The 22,904-nt window shown below is 32.9% G+C and overlaps 1 protein-coding gene and 1 pseudogene across 1 annotated transcript in view; one reads left to right on the plus strand and one right to left on the minus strand.

Moving 5' to 3' along the window:
• Nucleotides 1-8,991: 8,991 nt before the first annotated feature.
• Nucleotides 8,992-22,904, plus strand: part of LOC145247990 (neurotrypsin-like) — an 80,047-nt gene continuing 66,134 nt past the window's right edge. Inside the window, exon 1 of the mRNA XM_080109656.1 lies at nt 8,992-9,620. Coding sequence (XP_079965782.1) covers nt 9,515-9,620 — 106 coding nt within the window. The 5' untranslated portion in view covers nt 8,992-9,514. The remainder of the gene's footprint in view (nt 9,621-22,904) is intronic.
• LOC145248429 (5S ribosomal RNA) lies at nt 22,655-22,772 on the minus strand (annotated as a pseudogene).

Consider the following 22,904-nt stretch of genomic DNA (forward strand, 5'->3'; position numbering starts at 1 on the left):
CTTACTAAACCGAAAAGAATTGGCGGTATATTTTTTCACAACAGTTGGAATAGTCTTATTAACTGAATTTTATGGGGTTTTATTATGTTTTATGTGTGACATCTGTAACAGCGAGATCGGACGTTTTCTGAAAGTTTAAACGGGAAGAAGATAGAGAGGGGAGAACGAGAGAGAGAGAGAGAGAGAGAGAGAGAGGGAGGAGCCATGTTGCAATCGTAGTATAAAATCACATTTTCGTTCGAATTTAAAAATGTAAGGAAAATAAATATCAAAGTTTTCGTGAAATAATTCCTTCAATTTTACAATAGTGGCGCTTCATATTTTGATTATTAGATGTAGAATATATGTATTAGCATGAAATAAAGCTTGTTACTTTATAATGTCGTGAAAATTGAACGTTAATTAGCAGTTTTAATCTGACTGAGTTTTTTTTTTATATTTAAAAAAAAAAGTCGGTCGTTCAAACTTGAAATTGTGACAATGAAAAAGAAATAATAAATAATTCGCTCAATTCTAAATGAAAAAGAAATAATAAATTCTAAATAAAGTCAAATAAATGAAATCGTGAAAAACAGAAAAAGCAAAATATATATTTAAGGAAAAAATTTTTATTCGATATTTTCATAAATAAATTCGATAAAGTTAAATTAAAATTGTGATTTAAATTGTATTTTTTTTTTTTTTTTACAAAGGCATCACCACATTATCAAGGCCCAGAGGCCACTCAAGGATAAGGGTTAAAGAGTGTACAGTAGAAATTGGTCAATATAGTAATCATTAGTAATGAAAATTTGGTAAATTTAATAACTTATATGGAACGGCTCATCAAGAACTTATTTACTTTAGACTTGAACACAACCATATTGTAGTCAGCCGGAAAGCAGGAAAACGGAAGACAATTCCACAGGCGTGCAGTTCTAAGAAAGAAGCTTTGTTCATGGAATCTACGTTTAGGTTTAGGCACAGATAAAGAGTGGGGGAAATTATTGATAGTGTTTACAGCTAGACGAGTGTTTCTTGTGAAAGTTTGGCGAGGGGGGGACCATAGATTGAAGCTCAGTTGAACACTTTCCATGAAAATAACGATACATCAGAGACAAACTCGCAACATCTCTTCTGTGAGATAGAGGTTGCAAGGAGGAGAAAAGGACATCTCCTACGAGGCTACGAAGTCTATTTTGAACTCTATCATCAAGGCAGGACAAGTCCTTTCTAGGAGCTCCTGCCCAGATGTGGCAACAGTATTCCATCCTTGGATGTACCTGGCTCTTATATAGGTAGAGAATAGCATCAGCAGTGAGATATCTACCGGAACGATAGAAAGATCCCACCATTTTTCCAGCGATTTGATTTTAAAAAGTTACTACATGGGAGGAGATAATTATATTTGATTTTAAAAAGTTACTACATGGGAGGAGATAATTATAATCGAGGAAAAAAACGTTTGCTGCTTCTTTGTGGGAGATGCATTTGCGAGAGCCAAGTTAATCGGAATAAATATAAGGATCTTTTTACAGAGATAAAATGTAATTATTTTTCATAAGACACGCCTCATGAATTGTTGAAGGTGATTAGCTGAAAGGTGTAAAATGTTATGTTTTTAATGTGAAACTGATTATTGGAAAAGAGCTAAACGACATAAACTTTCACGAAAAACACCCGTCTAGCTGAATCCACTGTGAAAAATTTCCCCCACTCTATATCTGTGCCTAAATCAAAACGCGGATTTCATGAGCAAAGCTTCTTTCTTAGAACTGCACGCCTGTGGAACTCTGTTCCGTCTGCCTGCTTCCCTCCGGACTACAACTTGGATGTCTTCAAGTCTAATGTTAACAAATTCCTAATGAACCGCCCCCCTAATTAAACACTTCATAAAATCTCCTCACTAACGTGATGTACTTGCAATAACCCTTATCCCTGAGTGGCTTCCGGGCCTTGATAAGTGGTGATCACTGTGTAAAAAAAAAAAAAAAAAAAAAACTTATATATTACGTTATTTTTATATCTATCACTCTTGATATCCATCTTAATATCTATCTCTCTTTATATCTGATTATCTTGATATCCATTTCTATTGATATCTGTCTTGTCTTAATATCTGCCTATTGTTATATCTATCTCGATTTCCATTTGCATTGATATTTAATCATTAGGGCTATGACAACAGAATATTCTTTTCATTATTTTGAGTCTCGAGTATCTATCAGTTAATATCTTATGTTTTTAGATAGAATGATGTGGTTCTCAGTTGATTAACTGTGTCGGATATATACTCGAGAGTGAAAACACTGATAAGAATATTCTCTTGTCACAAACTAATTATCTTGTATCCATCTGTCTTGATATTTGTTCATCTTGATATCCATCCATTCTGATATCTAATTATTTTGATGCCATCGCTTTCGATTTTGGAACTATATGTATATCCATACGTTTGATATCCATATATCTTGATATATCTGAATAAATGTATCTCTCTCGCTTATGATCTACCCGATACGTTCTCTTTCTGCTTTGATATTTACAGAGTGGGATGATAAAATTGCCGGCCTAAAAAAGACATGATTCCATTTCCGGTTGATGAATACCGGCTTTTTGTTGCAAACCATCTACTAATTGGCCAGTTATGTACAAATCCCAAGAGCGACAGGAGTCTTCTATCATCTCTGAAAATGGTACAATGTTCAACAGATGAGATCGAAGATGCGCCACTGCACAACTAATGCTCTCTACTGATGTACGTTATGACAACAGGACCATTGCCAGTGACCTCAATATGCATTGCTGGATTGCCACGAATAACAGAGACTGCCCAGGGTGATAAAAACAAAGTTTCCCGCCACGGTTATAATCTCTGAGGTGGTTTCAAGTGAGGGCCACATCATGCCACCTCACATCTTTGAAGTCGGCTTGAAAGTCAACACCAAAGTGTACCTGTGTGTGCTGAAGAGTGTGATGATCCCCTGGTGCAATCCTGTGGCCGATGGAAGACCCTAGGTGTGGCAGGAGGACTCGGCGCCGGCTCACAAATCCAAAGAGACCCACGCTTGGCTTCAGAAAGAAGTGCTACGACTTTCCACGCTTCTCTCACCGCCCCTCCCGTCAGACCTAAACCCACTGGACTACTTTGTTTGGTCATACGTTGAGAACATGACATTCCACAATAGCAAAGCCAGCCTGGTCGCTGCCATCCGCCGAGTATTCGCCGAGCTCTCTTGTGGAAAATGTATGCTTCCAGCTCCGGATCCGTATCGAGGCGGTGATTGAGGCTGAAGGTTTCTACATTGAATAGATGCCAGGTCTATTAAATAAACAAGTGGCCTTAGTTGATGTTTTCAATGAACGTTTTAAAATAAAGCTGTAGTTTTGTTTTCTTTAGGGCGACACTTTTATCGTTCCACTCTGTAGGCATCAGCTGACAAGATTCTTTTTCATATCTTTATCATTATACTATCCATCTTTTGTTATATTTATCTTGATATATGTTTTCTTGATATCTATATTTGTTACATGAAAAGGGCTGTCCCCTTTTCATGTAAGTAAAAAAAATAGGGAATTAGTTAAATGTAAATATGAAATAGGATAGTCAAGGATTCGAACTTGCGAAGTTATACTTGGAATTGAGAATTCCAATCATAAGTTAAAATAAACACAGAATGTTATTATAAATGGAATGTCCAGTTAAATTGTTGATTCTGTTAAAATATTTAATAATACAATTTGGATGGAAACTATTTACATTCTTAGAAAGAAAACATAATAGAAATTTGGGTTACAGAATTAACAAATAGGTTACATTCCTTTATGAAACAAAGAGAATGGAAAATGTTATTGTAAAGTGAGTTACGTAAAATTAAGTTAGAGAAGGATTCATGCCATGGGTCTCATATACACGTGCTCGGTCGTGCAATGACGTCATGAGTTATGAATTTAGTTAGATAAGTGAGAATCGGAATCAGTCAGTGGAGAGAAGCAGAGAGGTTCAGATCGATTCTCCGTTAGAGTCAAGGCACCATCTAGAAGTGAGAGGCTTTTAGAAATAACCATGTAACAACTTTGAATCCCTGAGATAAAATCATGTTCGACCGGTCGAAGAAAAAATAAACCTATCATCATGTGTTTTGTATCTGCGTCGTCGTGTTGTTATTCAACAGAAAAGGTATTGTCCATTTATGTTATAAGAACCTTGATAAAATCATCATCTAAAATATGTGTCAGAGTATAAATGTTATAGAGACACTCCCGTTCACAGAACTGTCAAAAGTATAAATGTCAAACTATCGGTCTATCTATCTAGATAGCAAACAACCTCTCAAAGTGTATTTATATGTCTCTCTTTATATATACATGTTAATATCTCTCATCTCTTCTTACAACATGAACATCTCTTACTCAACACTAATCTCTCGTAAGACTCTCACAAAGAACAATACAAATACATACGTCATCTTTTAATAATAACACTACATAACATATTGATATTCATTTCTCTTGGAATTTTTCTTGATATCGGAATATCCATAATTCTTGAAAGCCAACGATCTTGATATAAAATTCTCTAGATATCTAACTATCGTGCTATCCATCCTCTATTGATATCCAGCTGTCTTAATATTTATTTATCTTGATATCTTTTCCCATATCAGTTTTGATACCATTTCTTTTGATATCGATCTCTCTTGATATCTAAATATTCTGATATCTATCCGTCTTAATATTCATCTGCTTTGATATGCATTTCTCTCGACATTTGTCTTTTCTTGATATGCCCTATTATAATATCTACCTTGATATCTATTTCCCTTTCAATCTACCTTGATATCCATTTCTTTTTATATCAACTTTAATCTCCATTTTTATTGGTATTGGTTTTGATATCTTGATGTCACTCGTCCTTGATATCCAATTATCTAAATATTTAACTACCTTGTATATCCATCTCTCTCTTAATATCCACTTTTCTTGATATCCATTTGTCTTAATATTTAATTATCTTGACATTATCTCTTCTAATATCTGTTTTATACCATCTCTTTTGATATCGATTTTTCTTCATATCTAACTATCCTGTCTTGAGATGCATCTACTTTGATATGCATTTCTGTTGATCTTTTTTATTTTTATTTTTTATTTCATTTTCACCCCAAACAAGGCACATTGCCACTTTGTTGTAGGGGGCTACTATCAGGGATATAAGCATCAGGGGTACTGTGTAGGAAGTTGGGCAGCAAGATGTCGGTTCACGTTGCACTTTAAGTTCTGCATGTCTGTAGAGTCGGGGAAGCAGGGACCCGGAAGGGAATTCCAAAGTCTAGCTGTTCTGGGGAAGAAATTTTTCTTCATATCTAACTATCCTGTCTTGAGATGCATCTACTTTGATATCCATTTCTGTTGATCTATTTTATTTTAATTTTTTTTTATTACATTTTCACCCCAAACAAGGCACATTGCCACTTTGTTGTAGAGGGCTACTATCAGGGATATAAGCATCAGGGGTACTGTGTAGGAAGTTGGGCAGCAAGATGTCGGTTCACGTTGCACTTGAAGTTCTGCATGTCTGTAGAGTCGGGGAAGCAGGGACCCGGAAGGGAATTCCAAAGTCTAGCTGTTCTGAGGAAGAAACTACTGGAGTAGAAGGCTCTCTTGCATCTAAGGATCTCTACTGTGAAGGGGTGGGATTTAGCTGCTTGTCGGGTTTGTCGGAGGTATTTACGTCGAGGGGGCACAAGTGCTCTATTGTTCATTGACTATCTTGATATTCATTTCTTTTGGCATTTATCTTGCCTTGATATGCGTCTATTGTTATATCTATCTTGATATCTATCTCTCCATTTACCTATCAATTTCTCTTTTTATCTATTTTGATGTCTATTTTTCTTGACATCTATCTTGTCTTGATATCCATAACTCTTCATATCTGTCTTATGTTGATACCTATCTTTTGATATCCATTGCTCTTTATTATCCTGATATCTATATGTATTGATATCCATCTATTTATTTGGCTCTGTCGGTGGGGCATTAGAATACGCCGACTGCTCCCCTGCAGAGGGTATAAGTCCCTCAATCGGGTCCTGGATATGACCTTAAATTGTATCCAGTGGTGAGGCCCCAGCTTGCGGGCTTTGGGGAGTGTGGAGCCACCCTTTAATTGCCATTGCTCCCAGGTCCACTCTGACCCGGAGTGGTAGTACCTGTTAGGGTCCCAACTATGGGTTAAATAGAATATGACTTGAAAACAACAAATATATTTTATTAAGAAATTTTTCTTCAAAATATTTGGATTCGGCATTAAATAACCCGAAAAGGGTTGATATGCCGTAAAACAAAAACAACCAACCAACCATCATCTATTTATTTATTTATTTGATTTGCATTCCTTTTTTATTTATTGCATTATTTATCCCTCCCACTTATCGTCTCATAATCAATATATCTTTTTTATCGCATATCTCTCTTAATATTATATATTGATATCTATCTCCCTTTTCATACATCTTGATATCCATTTATCTTGATATGTGTCTTTCCCTGATATCCATTTTTTTTAAATCTGTCTTTAAATCCATATCGCTTGATATCCATCTTTTGATATCCAACTTTTTTATATCCATCTCTCTTGATATCTTACTATCTAGATATCAATCTGTCTAGTTATTTATTTATCTTGGTATGCATTCTTTTTTATCTATTCCATTATTTATCCGTCTCCCTCATAGTCTAATAGTCGACACTCTCTCATTATTATAGATATCATCGTATATCTTGATATCTATCTCTCTTTTTAAATATATCTTGATATTCATTTCTCTTGATATCTTTTTTGTCTTGATATCATCTCTTATTATAAATCTGTATTGATATCCATCTCTCTCGATGTCTTTCTTTCGTAGCCATTTTTATATCCATTCTTCTTGATATCTTACTATTCTCATGCCTACCTGCCTTGATATTCATCTCTCTTGATATATGCCTTGATAAGCATCTTTTGATATCCATTGCATTGATATCCACCTTTGATATCCATCTTTTTATTATCCATTTTTATATCAATTTTTCATATCCATCTTTTGATATCCATTTATTTATATAAATCTTTTAATATCCATTTTTATATCCATCTTTTGATATCCATTTTTATATCCATCTTTTGATATCCATCTTTTGATATCAATTTTTTTATATCCATTTTTTTATATCCATGTTTTGACATGCATCTTTTGATATCCATCTTTTGATATCCATTTTTTGATATCTACTTTTTGATATCCATCTTTTGATATCAATTTTTTATATCCATTTTTTATATCCATCTTTTGATATCCATTTTTATATCCATCTTTTGATATCCATCTTTTGATATCAATTTTTTATATCCGTCTTTTGATATCCATTTTTTGATATCTACTTTTTATATCCATCTTTTGATATCAATTTTTTATATCTATTTTTTATATCCATCTTTTGATGTCCATTTTTATATCCATCTTTTGATATCCATTTTTATATCCATCTTTTGATATTCATCTTTTGATATCAATTTTTATATCCATTTTTTTGATATCCATGTTTTGATATGCATCTTTTGATATCCATCTTTTGATATCCATTTTTTATATCCATCTTTTGATATCCATCTTTTGATATCTACTTTTTTATATCCATCTTTTGATATCAATTTTTTATATCCATTTTTTTTATCCATGTTTTGATATGCATCTTTCGATATCCATCTTTTGATATCCATTTCTTATATCCATCTTTTGATATCTACTTTTTTATATCCATCTTTTGATATCAATTTTTTTATATCCATTTTTTTATATCCATCTTTTGATACCCAACTCTCTTGATATCTAAATATCTTGGTATCTATCTGCCTTGTTATTTGTATATATTGATATGTATTGTTTTGATCTATTCTATTCTTTATCTCTCGTCTTTATATTCTTTATTCCTTAATAATTGTTTATCTTGATATCCATTTTTCTTTGTACAACTCTTGTTTCGATGTTTATCTATTGTTATATCTAACGTAATATACCTCTCTATTGATATCTATCTTTTCTTGATATCCATCTTTTCATATCCATCTCTCTTGATATCTGACTTTCCTGATATCTGTCTTGATATCTATCTCTCTTTTTAAATCTGACTTGATATCCATTTCTCTTGACATCTCTCTTGTCTTGACATCCACCTTTTGATATCTATCGCTTTTAATGTCTCGCTATCTTGATATCTATCTGTATTGATATTCAACTATCTTGATATGCATTCCTCTTTTATCTATTCCATTCTGTATCCGTCTCCCTCATAGTCTCATAGTCGACACATCTCTTTATTAATAGATGTCTCTCCCATTATTATAGATATCGTCGGATATCTTGATATCTATATCTTTTTTTAAATGTTTTGATATCCATATCTCTTGATATCTGTCTGTCTTGATATCCATTATTTATATCTCTCTTGATATCTCTCTTGCCTTGATATCCATCTTTTGATGTCCATCTCTCTTGATATCTTTTCATGCCACTTCTTTTGATATCGATCACAGTTGATATCTAATTATTTTGATATTTATATTGATATCTATCTATCTTGATATGAATTCTTTTTTATCTATTCCATTCTTTATCCGTCTAACTTATAGTCGACACATTTCTTTATTAAAAGACGTCTCCCTTATTATTATAGATGTCGTTGGATACTCTCTCTCTCTCTCTCTCTCTCTCTTTCTCTCTCTCCCTCCCTCTCTCTCTCTCTCTTTCTCTCTCTCTCTCTCTCTCGTCATCTATCTTTCTCTTGATATCACGTTTCTTTCATTTTCTCCTTTTGTAAATCTCTTTTTCTTTCCATCTCCCTTTCGCTCTCTCTCTCTCTCTCTCTCTCCTTTCTACCTCTACCTCTTCCTCTCTCCCTTTTTTCTCCCGCTCTCTCTCTCTCCCCTCCTCTTTCTCTCTCATTAACTTCTTCCTGTTGCTCGCCCATCATCTTTTACGATGTCTCCCATTATTCCAGCACATTTTTTTACACCAAAGCAAAGCTCTCTCCACCCAGGCGCGATAATAACCACTTTTAGTTACATTAACCTCCACCGCTCCGACCCGACATCTACCCCTTCCCACTTCATCCGTCGCTTCTCATCCCTTACCCGTCTCCCCACCCTTCACCTTTACACCCCCACCCCCACCCCCAAAAAAATAACAGGCAGAATATTTGTGTTTATTACTGACAACCCGAGAAAAAAAGCGATGTTAGGGTTTTCGGTTTACACGTTTTTCGTACAATAATACTTAACAAGAATACAGCAACAACAAACAAAATGCAACCAAAATAGCTCTGGAACAGAAACTAATTTTTCTTTTTTTCTTTTTTTTTTTTTTTGCTTTGATTTTTTTCTTTTTTTCCCCGTCTATCAGTCTTTCTGTCTGTCTCTCCTTCTCTTCTACTTTTGTTGTTGTTGTTGTTGTTGTTGTTTGTTTGTTTTTCTTTTTTTGAAAAGGACGCCATGTTATGGATTAACTTTGTTCCACTCGTCTTTTTCCATCTCTCCAGCGGGTTTACGACCGTGGTAGCTTCCTCGCTCGCAGCAACAGTCGACATTCCCACCGAAAGTGAGTCCACCATTTTTCTTTTTCGCTTTTGTTTCCACGTCAGTTTATAACTTTGTTTTTTCGCTTTCTTTCGTTCATTCTATCCATTATTGTCTTCAAAAGAAACGAAAAAATCCGCCTTTGTTCTAATTTTAGCGTTGCATCTCTCCAAGATTGCCTTCGTTTACAAAAATAAATTTGTCCCAGGCTAAAATTCTAACTAGTTGGTAGCCTAGCGTCGCATGGTCGTACAATACGCTTAAACATGATATTTTAATTTATGCAAATTGCATATGTATAATCATAGAATTACTCCTCTATTAAATATTATATATTATGAGAAATAATTTGCCCGGTGGATTAATTCGAAAAGAAATAAAAAATAATAATTATATCATCAAATTCCGTCTGTGTTTGTTTACAATATCAGGTCAGCTGATATTTGGGCTTGACGATGAATTCCCTGGAAAAGTCACTTCTGATTAATGTTTGGTTTTAAAATATGAAAACGAAGAAATGATTTGCGGCGATTTTAAATGGTTCTTCTTCTTTTATCGTAAATTGAACTCATTAATAAGAAAAATTAGTCGAATGCTCAACCACTAAGTTATATCTCTAAATTATAATAAATCTGTTTTTTTAAGAAGAAATGATTTGCTGAAATTTTCTTATCTCCTTTCACGGTGTATCGGAAAATATTCCCCTGTAAAAATGATTCTTTTTTATTTATAAGAAAGAAAGACAATTTTTAAGATGTTTTTTGTAAATATTTTTCGATTTTCGATACTTACCGGGTGAATTTCTGTACAAAACATATCTAAGAACACTGCCAGACATATAAATTAGCTTTGTGTGAAATTTGCAATGGATAGGCTCAGCCGTTTCGCAACCTATAAGGAAGGAACTCTCACACACACAGTGACTTTTAAAGATAGAGATAGCCTAATGCAATTTATGTTCACATATACGCGATCACCTATCACACATATTATTTTCTTTATAATAATTAGCGGGACCTGTTGAAATTCCACACTGAACTCATTCATATGTAATATATTGATGTTGTCATTCTGTAGATGCTCAGCATAAATGAAGACGCTCTGCTATTATTATAGATCTTTGGTTAAGTCTGCAAAAGTATTTATCCAAGCTAGCAGGGCCGCCCGACGTAGCCTGGTCGTAAAGTACGCTTAAATATATTTTAATTCTTGCAGATTTCGTATATATCATTATACATTTAATGTTCTATCGATTTCTATATATTATAAAGTTGCGATTTGAATAATAAAAAATATATATCCATATGACTCGGGTGCATCAGCTTAAATCTAAACTGAAACTAAAACTTATGAAAAAAAACATATATCAAATATATATATATATATATATATATATATATATATATATATATATATATATATATATATACACATATATATATATAGTTATCTACATACAGTACTGTTTCGCTGTTTCACAGCCCATCAGTGCGACTAGACCAGAAACTACCTCAAGGCAGGATCGAAACCCGACCGCTCAAACGACAGGTGGAGCTTTTAACCGTTGCGCTATTCGGTGCTGCTATGCGGGCAGTGAATTAACAATGTTTTGACATTCTCCAAATACCTAAGCCCAGTTTGTTTACATAAAGAGCATCGCTTAATACACTAATGGTAATTTGTATATCACTTCCCAATATGCTCAACCCCAGAGAGGGATCATTATAGTCATCCACATACAGTACTGTTTCGCTGTTTCACAGTTCATCAGTGCAGCTAGAAAAGCAACTACCTCAAGCCACAAGCCAGGGTCGAAACCGAAATATATTATATATTATATCAGATATAACCGAAACCAAAACTTATTAAAAATTCTTGGTAAAATTATTTATAAAAAAATAGATGATTTAAGTCGCATCAGCTATAATCGAAACCGAAACCAAAACTTATGAAGAATTCTAGGTAAAATTATTTATTGCAAGAAATAGAAGTCCATAACAATAAAACAACAGTCACTAAATGCAAGCGTGACACACAAAATAAATAAAACACATCCTATTAATATATAAATGATTACTGACTAATCTGATATCGCTAAGATAAACAATTCTATATACTAATACGTTAATACATTTTATTCCGTACATACGTTATCACTAGCGCTAGGACAACCGCATATTCTTTTCATTGTTTTGACTCTCGAGTGTGTATCTGTTTATATCTTATATGCTTTTATATAGAGTAATGTGGTTCTCGGTTGATTAACTGTGTCTTGTGTCGGATATATACTCGAGAGTCAAAACAATCAGAAGAATATGCTGTTGTCATAGCTCTAGTATTTACCTGTCACATCTAATTTTTACAAGATCGCTCAGATATATCCGTTACGTAGGCAGAGTACGTTGCCTAAAAATATCAAACAAGACCATGTTATAGTATCAGCATAATTAAAATATCTACATGATATTTCTCTTATTATACCTGTCTGTCTGTTTGTCTGTCCGTTCTACTTTTTCTCGGAAATTATTGGACCGACCTGGCTGAAATGTTGTACAGACCTTTGTTATCATAAGGTGCGGCGAAGTAAGTATTATGGTATCTGTTTGATTCACATTTATGGATTAATAAGGATAATTGTCACAATACCACATTTACTCTCACTTTTTCTCGGTAATTACTGAGCAGATCTAGTTGAAATTTTGTATGGCCCTTTGTTATGATAAGGTGCAACGAATTAAGTATTATGGTATCCGTGTGATGCACAGTTACGCATTAATATTTCTACTATTATATAAAATGATCTTTTTGTTTGTGTGTGTATGTGAGTTCGTTCCATACTTACTCCGAAACGGCCGAATTAATTTTTATGAAATTTTACACAAATGTAATTTATGTATCTGGCAGTGTTGAGATGGGCTTTTTTATCGGAATGTATTCGATAAGTATTGATCATCGATTAATCCGATTAAAGAAGAATAGGAAATTTTGACAAAAGTTTACACTCTACACAGCCTAACATCACAGGTGCATTTGAGGAGTTTTATTACCGCAAAAGCAATAAGGTCAGGTATATAAAATCAATAGTATGTTCTTAGATGTGACAGGGGCGCGTTCGAAATGAATATTTCTGTTTAGAGCACAATTGAAGCATGATACTTGACGTTTGCATTTTAAACTAATTTAAGCCGTTATATATAAAAAAAATAACGTCAAGAATGAGAGATCAATAGAAACGTTGTTTTAATTTGAATAAAATAAAATACGCATCAAGTGCGCTTGAAAGCCAAATCACAACGTAATATTAGGAAAATGAACAAATATTTTACTTGTTTGAAATTTCAAACAAGTAATATATCTGTTTATTTTCCTAATATTACGTTGTGATTTGGCTTTAAAGCGCACTTGATGCGTATTTTATTTTATATAAAAAATATTTTTATGAAATCAACAATAGGTTCTCTACAGTGCAATATAAACTGAAATCTTTTGTAGACTAAATCACTATGGAGAAACATGTGCAGCTTCCTCCCGGTGAATGGCGATGTGTCCTCAAATAAAGCAGGCAATCAAAGGATTTGATTGAAACATAGACGATTTCATCGATTTCGATAACAATAAAGAAATATGGGAGTGTGAAACATTTGCTGATAATCATTCAATCCCGAGTAACGTCCGCTTGCCCTGCTTATATATATATATATATATATATATATATATATATATATATATATATATATATATATTTATATATAACTACTTCATTTACTCACATAAAATTAATATACGAATGTATAAATTTATGCGTAAACTTTAAGTATTTACTTTAAAAGTGCTCAATACTTAGGTAGAGCAAGTTAGTAAGTTATAAAATTTATATGGCGATTAAGCTACACTGAATATTCCGCGTTTCGTCCACTCTAGGATACTTCAGGCTTATGTGCCTAAGCCTGAAGTATCCTAGAGTGGACGAAACGCGGAATATTCAGTGTAGCTTAATCGCCATATACATTTTATAACTTACTATATATATATATATATTTATATATATATATATATATATATATATATAACAATAAACTTTACATATATATATTCCTATAATTTTATAGCTTACTATATATATATTTATATATATATATATATATATACATATCTATATGTATATCTATATATATATATATATATATGTATATATGTATATATAGTCGTGAAAGTTTTTCCCCTTTAAAACTATATTTAAAAAACTTATTTAATTTTTATATTTTTATTATTTGTTGGAAAATTATTCAGTCAGTAAGTCATACATTACCTGCAATCGCTGCATTAACTTGCTCTAATAAATTCAAAATAGTCTTAATGCTAATTTAACGGATCATCAGTTGTTTATCATAAAACACTATATATATATATTAATATAAAGCTGTGTGTGTGTGTGTGTGTGTGTGTGTGTGTGTGTGTGTGGTCACGAATAGGCTCCTATTTGGTTGACTATTTTAAAAAAACTGATTACATATAATGATAGAAGATGTATCGAGACACAGGATTGGTATGTTTAATCTGGCAGAACGGTGGTTCATTAAAATTGTGGGGTCTGTGTACGCGCCTGGTCCACAAAGTATGGAAATAAAAAATTTAAAAATTTAAAAAAAAAGTTTACAAGTGTTTTTGATATAGATGTATATAATAATACTTTGATAAGTATGTTTTAACTTAAATAGGGATGGTATAATAAAATTGTTGGGTCTGCGTTCGCGCCTGTACTCCATGGAAATAGGCACAAACTTTAATAAAGACTTTTCATATCTATTTGCGTAAGTATACTTTGATAATTATGTTTCAGTTTGAAGAAATATGGTATAATAAAATTATGGGGTGTTCGTTCGCACCTGACCTCCATAGAATGGAAATATGTCACAAAGTTTAACAAGGTTTTTTAATATAGATCCATAGAATATTATGATAAGTGTTTCAGTGTGAACAGGTATGGTATAATAAATTATGGGGTTTATCTATTTTATTTTTACTTTCATCATATTTTGCTTTGGTTTTGATACCCCCAAATTCGAAGCTATCTCCTTACAACCCTTCCTTTTCATAACCTATCATACTTTCATAAATCAGAGTCCATTCTCTGTAGGCTGTTTTTGAACCCAGTCAACAACGTGTACTTTTTCTACTATATATATATATATATATATATATATATATATATATATATATATATATATATATATAATCATTTGAGATAGGAGCTTCATAAGTGTGGTACTCATTCTATTGTGGACTGCTATCCTCATCTTTATTGTTGTTGTTGTTATTTCACCACGTTTCGGCCAACTTATCCTCTGACCTTCTCCAGATGATTTATCGCAATGGGATGCTGCGTTTTTAAACTGTATCCTTAGTAATTAATGCCTTCCATGCTTGTTTTCTCACTGCGTTTTGCCCAACTAACCATCTGGAGTTGACTGAAATATGGTGAAACAACCACAATAATAAAGATAATCTTAACAGTCCGCAAAAGAATGAATTCAGAAACCATCTCGCCTATCTGTTGCAATTCACGTTTTTCAACTTCATGTCACTTTGCTTATGTCTTAATTGTAAACAAGTTTTTTTTTTTCAATTACTCTCAATGTTAAACAATACTGTAATTCGCTTAAAGTACAACAAAAAAAAACTGATTTGAAAAAAAAAAATGGAAAGCTTGACCGACATGCAACGGCTGGCCAAAATACTGTTAAAAACGTTTTCTGGTTAGAAATTAATAAAATAAAAAGGTATGGAACTTCATGATTAAAATCCAAACGAAAACAATATAATGGTATCATCTTTCTGAATTTTTTTGATGCGGATTGATTGTTTGTATTATTTAGAATCTTCAGACTAATGTTCTCGTCTATACTCTGACGATATAAATTCCGTGCATAAGGACCCGTCGCGTAGTGGATAAAGTACTTGAAAAAAATTCAGTTTCGAGTTACACTCTTCTGGAGGTTGAAAGTTCAATCCTCAATGCTACACTCCAAATACAATTTCGAATTACTTCGGATATCTCCAAAGTCATAACTAATAGCATGTTACTCCCATGGATTAAATACGGACTTTTCGTTTGAAATTCCGTGCACATTGTCGACGTCAACAGAAAGATTCCCGAGTTTAACAGAAAGATTCCCGAGTTCAACAAGATACATACATAAGAAGGTTGGAGATTACATTGACTAAAATGTTGTAAAAACAACACTCAAGATGAAACAATAGTCCGAAGAATCCAAATAACACGAAAAAAAACGGTACTGGTACAGTTTTTGAAGCAGACAAAAACCGACTCGGTTAGGATTAGATTAAGATTATCGTAGGGTAATTCAAGGTTAGTTTAGTTTATGGTTAGATTAGGGTAAAAACAGTTCCATTTTTGTATAGTTTAAAAGATGTACTAGTACTAAAAAGAGTCCTGGCACATACATATATATATATATATATATATATATATATATATATATATATATATATATATATATATATATATAGTGCCACGCAAAAGTATTGGATACATTACATTTTTCTTCATAACTTTAATCAGGATTCAAGATTTTACCTAAAATTTGGCCAGTATATTCCTATTACTATTCTATCTAATATTTTTTTTTTTGGGGGGGGGGTAATTACAAAATTAAAGTTTAGAAAATTTACATTAAAGGAAAAATATAAATTAACTAACGCAAAAGTATTGGATACATTGATTTAATATTTGGTTGCATAGCCTTTATTGCGTTCAACAGCTTCCAATCGCTTTCTATAGTTGCACACATATTTTTTTGCAAAGATATGCAGGTATTTTGCGCCATACTTCTTTGCAGAACTGTTCTAGTTGTTGAATATTTTGTGGATTCCTCTTGTGAACATTGATCTTCAATATTTTCCACAAATTTTCAATTGGGTTGAGGTCTGGAGACTGACTGGGCCAAATAAGAACGTCAATTCTGTTATTTCTAAGTCATTCTTTGGTTAGTTTAGCAGTATGCTTGGGATCATTATCCTGCTGAAACACGAAATTTTTATTATGTCCCAATAAATCAGCAAATTTCTGGAGGTTTTTCTCAAAAATCTCCCTGTACATACGTTCATTCATTCCACCATTGAGGATTTCTAGTCCATCAGTACCTTTGGATGAAAAGCACCCCCATACGATAATCGAACCACCGCCAAACCTTTCCGTAGGGATGGTATTCTTTTTGTTATAGGCGGTGCCATTTTTACGCCATACATGTGTTGCTGTGTTTATTCCAAAGATTTCGATTTTTGTTTCGTCTGACCAGATTACCTTGTTCGAAAATTCTTGGGGTTGTTCCCCATATGTTTTAACATAATTCAAACGTGATCTGACATGTTTAAGCTTCAATAATGGAACTTTTCTTGGGGACCTTGATACAAAACCTGCACAACTTAGAGCTCTACTGATTGTATCCTTGCTCACATTAATCCCAGCTTCTCTGAGGTCGGTTTGAATTTCACCACGAGTAAGAAAAGGGTTTCTTTGTACTTTTATGCTTACCCACCTTGATTTTTTTTTTTCGTTTAATTTCCTTGGCCGAACACATCTTGGAAGATTTGCAACAGCTTCACCAGGGTTTTTAAACTTTCTAATAACGTTTCTAACTGTACTAAGTGGTAGATTAAGTTCCCTTGATATTATTCGATACCCTTTTCCTTCTTTGTGCTTATCAATGATTTTTTTACGAATTTCTATTGACAACTCTTTAGTTTTAGGAATTTTTATAAATGAACTGGTTGACTTTGAAGGAGTGAGCCCAAACTGGAAGAATGTTATAAAATTATTTTAATATAAAGCTCTCTGATTGGTCAGTGATAACTCGTTCGCATTATTGCAACACGCTAAGCAAAAGTTATTTAAATTTATTTCAGAAAAAGAATGTTTTAAAGTGTATCCAATATTTTTGCGTTTGTCAATTCATATTTTCCTTAAATATAAACTTTCTAAACTTTGATTTTGTAATTAATACTCCAAATATAATTTAGAATAATAATAGGAATATACTGACCAAATTTTAGGTAAAATCTTGAACCCTAATTAAATTTATGAAGAAAAATGTAATGTATCCAATACTTTTGCGTGGCACTGTATATATATATATATATATATATATATATATATATATATATATATATATATATATATATATATATATATATATATAATTCCACAGCCAAACAACGTCGCAGCTCACAAGAGCCATGACAGTCAGAGAACCGGAAGTCCAAGACTCGAGTTTCGCCCTCATTTGGGCTCATCAGTTAGACACATCCGAACTCAGGATTCGAAACCCGAGCCTCTTGCATGCAAGGCAAGCACTCTACCAACTGAGCAGTTCTCTGACTGTCATGGCTCTTGTTGAGCTATCTAAATGTGTACTTTGTTATTTATTCATACATAATCACTGCCTCAAGTAATTAAATTATAGAAACACATTAGCTATATAAATAAATATATATATACGTATTTAGCACCTTGAAAAATATTTTATTTGAATAGATTAGAACTTAATTAATACACACATGCATATATGTTTATATATGATAATTTATGCATATTTCTTATTTATTATTGTAAATTACATTCTCTATCGATTATTATATTGTACCCAATATATAGTAGCGATTCCGAAAAATCCAAAAAAAATCGGCTAGAATTGAAACCAAAACTTAAAACTCTCCAGTCTCATTCCTTAATCTCTGAGTCATTCCCATCCGCATATATTTTTTTTTTAACTTTTTTAATCTACAAATGTAGGTTTTTATATGCAAACATTGCCGTCGCCTTTTCCTAATTGCAACTTGGTTTCCAATTTTCGGGTTTTGTAATCATGCCCAAATACATTTTATTTTATTTTAATGGATTGATAGTTGCTATTTCTTCTGAAAAGTTAAGGGCAGAATAGATTCATTTAAAGATATAATAATTAAATGAATGATTTTGCACTATAAAACAGATACTGTCAAGAATTGATAATTTCAACGTAATTAAAGGATAAATTGTAAGATCGTCAACATATTGAAATTTGGAATATAGACTTTTGTAATTTATTTGTTTTATATATATATATATATATATATATATATATGTGTGTGTGTGTGTGTGTGTGTGTATGTATATATATATATATATATATATATATATAGAGAGAGAGAGAGAGAGAGAGGAGAGAGAGATAGAGAGAGAATATTTCCGTGTGGTAGAACGTTTCAATTTTAAATTCTGCTCAATTATGCAGAATGTAGAAAATATGCATAAATATAATTTAGCATAATAGCTAAATGAACATAATCGTCTAATAAGAAACAATAAAAAATGAATAATTAATAACATTCGTTTTTAAAATGAATATGCAAATTAGTTAAATTTCATGTAGTTTCTCGCATATTCATGACTGAATATATTACGAAGTCCGTTTTAATAATTGTTTAAAATAGAAAAAGAAAACTTTTAATATCAATGTTAGAGCAAGAAAAGACTCAACATTGTAGGTATATATATTTGTGTGCATGGAAATATTTTTTTTCAATTATATTTCACTTTTATTAATACGGATCCTTTTAATTTATGATGTATATCCAACGGACAATACAACTAATAAATAACAAATTTAAACATGGAGTATTAAAATTAAAATGAAAGGTAATCGCAACTTATATCCCAATTTTCGAATTTTGTAATTATGCTTATACATATCCAAGGAAATGGCAGAAACACTAGAGGATGACCTCCAATCCGTAATGGAATGGGGACAAAAATGGTTGGTCACATTCAATGCTACTAAGACTAAGCTTGTTTCCTTCAATAACTACAAGAAACGTTCTCTACCACCAATAGCAATGACCAAGAACACATTGCCTGAAAGTACTTCTTTTAAACTCCTCGGCCTAACGTTTACAGGGAATATGAACTGGAATAGATACATTGAGAGCATTGCCAAGGCTGCTGCAAGGAAGGTTGGCTCCCTCAACCGTGCTAGAAAACTACTTACGCCTGACAGTATCCTATACCTCTATAAGGCAACCATTCGCCCATGTATGGAGTACTGTTGTCACATCTGGGCTGGTGCATCTGCTGCTTGTCTCTCGCTCCTGGACAGGGTTCAAAAGAGAGTCGCCAACCTCATAGGTCCTGAACTGTCATCTAGGCTTCAGCCTCTGTCCCATCGACGAGATGTTGCATCCCTCTGCCTGTTCTACAAATACTTTAATGGTGAATGCTCTGACGAACTGCAAACACTTGTACCTCCCCGACGTAACTACCCCCGACAAACCCGACAAGCTACTAAGTCTCATCCCTTTACAGTAGAGATCCCTAGGTGCAAGAAAGCCTTTTACTCCAATAGTTTCTTCTCCAGAACTGCGGGTCTTTGGAACTCCCTTCCGGGATTCTGCTTTCCCAACTGCAATGATATGCAGAAGTTCAAGTGTAATGTTAACAAACATCTTTCTACTGATCTCCCTTCATAATGACCCCGTTAATTAAGTCCCTGATAGTAGCCCCCTGCTTCAAAGTGGCACTGTGCCTTGTTTGGGGTGAAAATTGAATTAAAAAAAAAATAGAGAGAGAGATTTTATTTTATTTTGGGGGAGAGGGGTTGATAGGTGCTTTTTCTGATGTGTTAAAGGCAGTATATAAATTTTATGCCCCTAATAAACTTTTCTACTATTTTCGAAAAAGATACACTCACTCCAGAATAATACTCTCAACGGGATTTCTGGTTTAAAAAAGAAAATTACACGTCTTAAACTTTTTGTTCCTTTTCTTAAATCCTGTTTGGATTGTAATTGTTAATATGCCTTTCTCATTTTCACCTTATTTTGAATGTTTCTCTTTTACTAACTTTTTTAAAAATCAAAATGCTATCATTCGCCCTTGTGGAGGATGTCGAAAGACGTCACGAGTTACAAGGACTTCTCTTATCAATCATATATAACTTTTTACCCCTAATAAATTTATGTATATATATATATATATATATATATATATATATATATATATATATATATATATATATATATATATATTCAGTAATGTGATTGATAATTTAAAATTCAAATTAGAATTAAATTAAAAATCCGTTTCACAAGAAGGAACAACAACAAAATCAACTGATCAAATTGTTTTTGTTGTTGTTCCTTCTTGTGAAACGGATTTTTAATTTAATTTTAATTTTAATTTTAAATTATCAATCACATTACTGAATATTAAATTAGCTCTAGGATATTTACCTATCGAGCTTATTATATATCTAAATTACAACGAGCACTTTTTCTTTCCTGTATTTTAATTAAATTAGTAATTTTACTATTACATTAAAATACATTCTGCTCTTTAGACTATTGTTCTAATCTCCTTTAAATTATATATATATGCATATATATATACATATATATATGTATATATATACATATATATATATGTATATATATGTGTGTGTGTGTGTGTGTGTGTGTGTGTGTGTGTGTGTGTGTGTGTGTGTGTGTGTGTGTGTGTGTGTGTGTGTATGCCTCTCCACCCAACATTTATCTGATCGTGACAAAGGGAAGCGGAAAAGACGTTCGCTGTTTCTGATCTCTCACGGTAAAATGTACTTGTGCCAATAAATGTTCATCAGAATGTCGACAATATATTCCCTTGTTTCTCTTTTTCTCTCTTCTTCCCGCTCTCGAAAATAATACGTTTTTCCGTAAAGGTCAGAGTTCATCAAAGCAAAGCTGATGCCAGATGGTGGAACAACACGTTAACTTTATGAGTATCAATAATATATATATATATATATATATATATATATATATATATATATATATATATATATATATATATATATATATATATATGAGATGTCTTAAATAAGTTTCCAGAAGTTTTTGAACAGGCATTTAAAATGGTCGTAGACTCTGGAAAATTCAGTATGTTATTGATATACATCTTACGAGATGACTGACCATTTTTTATGATTTCAGGTTCAAATGAACAGCTACAGCAGGAATTGGAATACACCCTACTAAAGTCTTATTGTCACAGTCGGTGAATTTCAAAAAAGCAATCTGGACGCGAGAGCACTATAGAATGACGATGTGCAATAAAATTATGTTTTAAACTTAGAAAAAATCCCACAGAAACGCATCGAATGTTTTGGATTGCTTTTAGGCCAGCTTACATGAATCGAGAATCAGGTTTTGAGTGGCATAAGAGATTCAAGGAAGGCAGGGAGTTTGTGAGTGATAATGAAAGTTGTGGGAAGTGTAAGGAAGTCAGAACACCAGAGTTGATTGGCCAAATAAAGAAATTCATGGATAAGGACCGTTATGTATCTATAGAGACAATACGTGCTCAGTTTGATGTTAATGTAGGAACTGTACACGCTATCATTTGCGAGGAACTGAAAATGTGGAAAATTTGCGCAAAGTTTATCTCAAAGGTGTTCAGAGAACTCCATCCTTGTCACAAATAAGCATCAACACAGTTCCTCACTCGGCCTATAGTCCCCGTGGTTTTGTTTATTCTCATGTTCAAGCAAAACCTTTGAGACTGTCATTATGAGACAATTAAGGAGATGAGGCTGTGATGAGGATCAATGACATGCTCACACAAGATGATTTCGATGGGACTTTCCAGAACTTGTTGGGACGTTACAACAAATGCATTGCAGCCGAAGAAGATTACTTCAAAGGGGACTAAAGTTTCATGTGTGTACAATCAATAAAAGTGATTATATGAAAAAAAAAGTCTGGAAACTTATTGAAGGCACCTCGTAAAATGTATATTATTTGGAAAGACTCATTGTTTAACTTACAAAACGGTTACATCTAAAATTTCGATGCCTCCGTTCAGTCTCGAAAGACAAAGGACACCCCCTGTAGGGGCAGCTGCGCATGTAATTGTGAGGCAAGGGTTACGGAATTACCAACCACACCTCGCCTGAATCGGCACGGCTTGAGCCCAGTGGCAAGGAAAGGTCCAGGACGATTGGAAACAATGCCGAGATAAGCGAAGGGTACATACAACACCTGGAATTCCCAAATGGTCACCCACCTGGTACTGGCCAGGCTCAACGTTACTTAACTTCGGTGATTTGACGGGAACAGGTGCGTCAAACGTGACTATGCCGTATTTAAAACTTTTATACCGTATCTAAAATTTACAGTCATTAAAATGGTTACATTTTTTGTCCTTTGCTTTTCGGGTTGTTTACTTTTTTCTGTGAACGATCTTTGGTCTTTTGCTGCTCAACTAAAAGATTTTAGT

Source organism: Euprymna scolopes, chromosome 26, assembly GCF_053919585.1.
Source record: "Euprymna scolopes isolate OS-2025 chromosome 26, ASM5391958v1, whole genome shotgun sequence".
NCBI classification, from domain to species: domain Eukaryota; kingdom Metazoa; phylum Mollusca; class Cephalopoda; order Sepiida; family Sepiolidae; genus Euprymna; species Euprymna scolopes.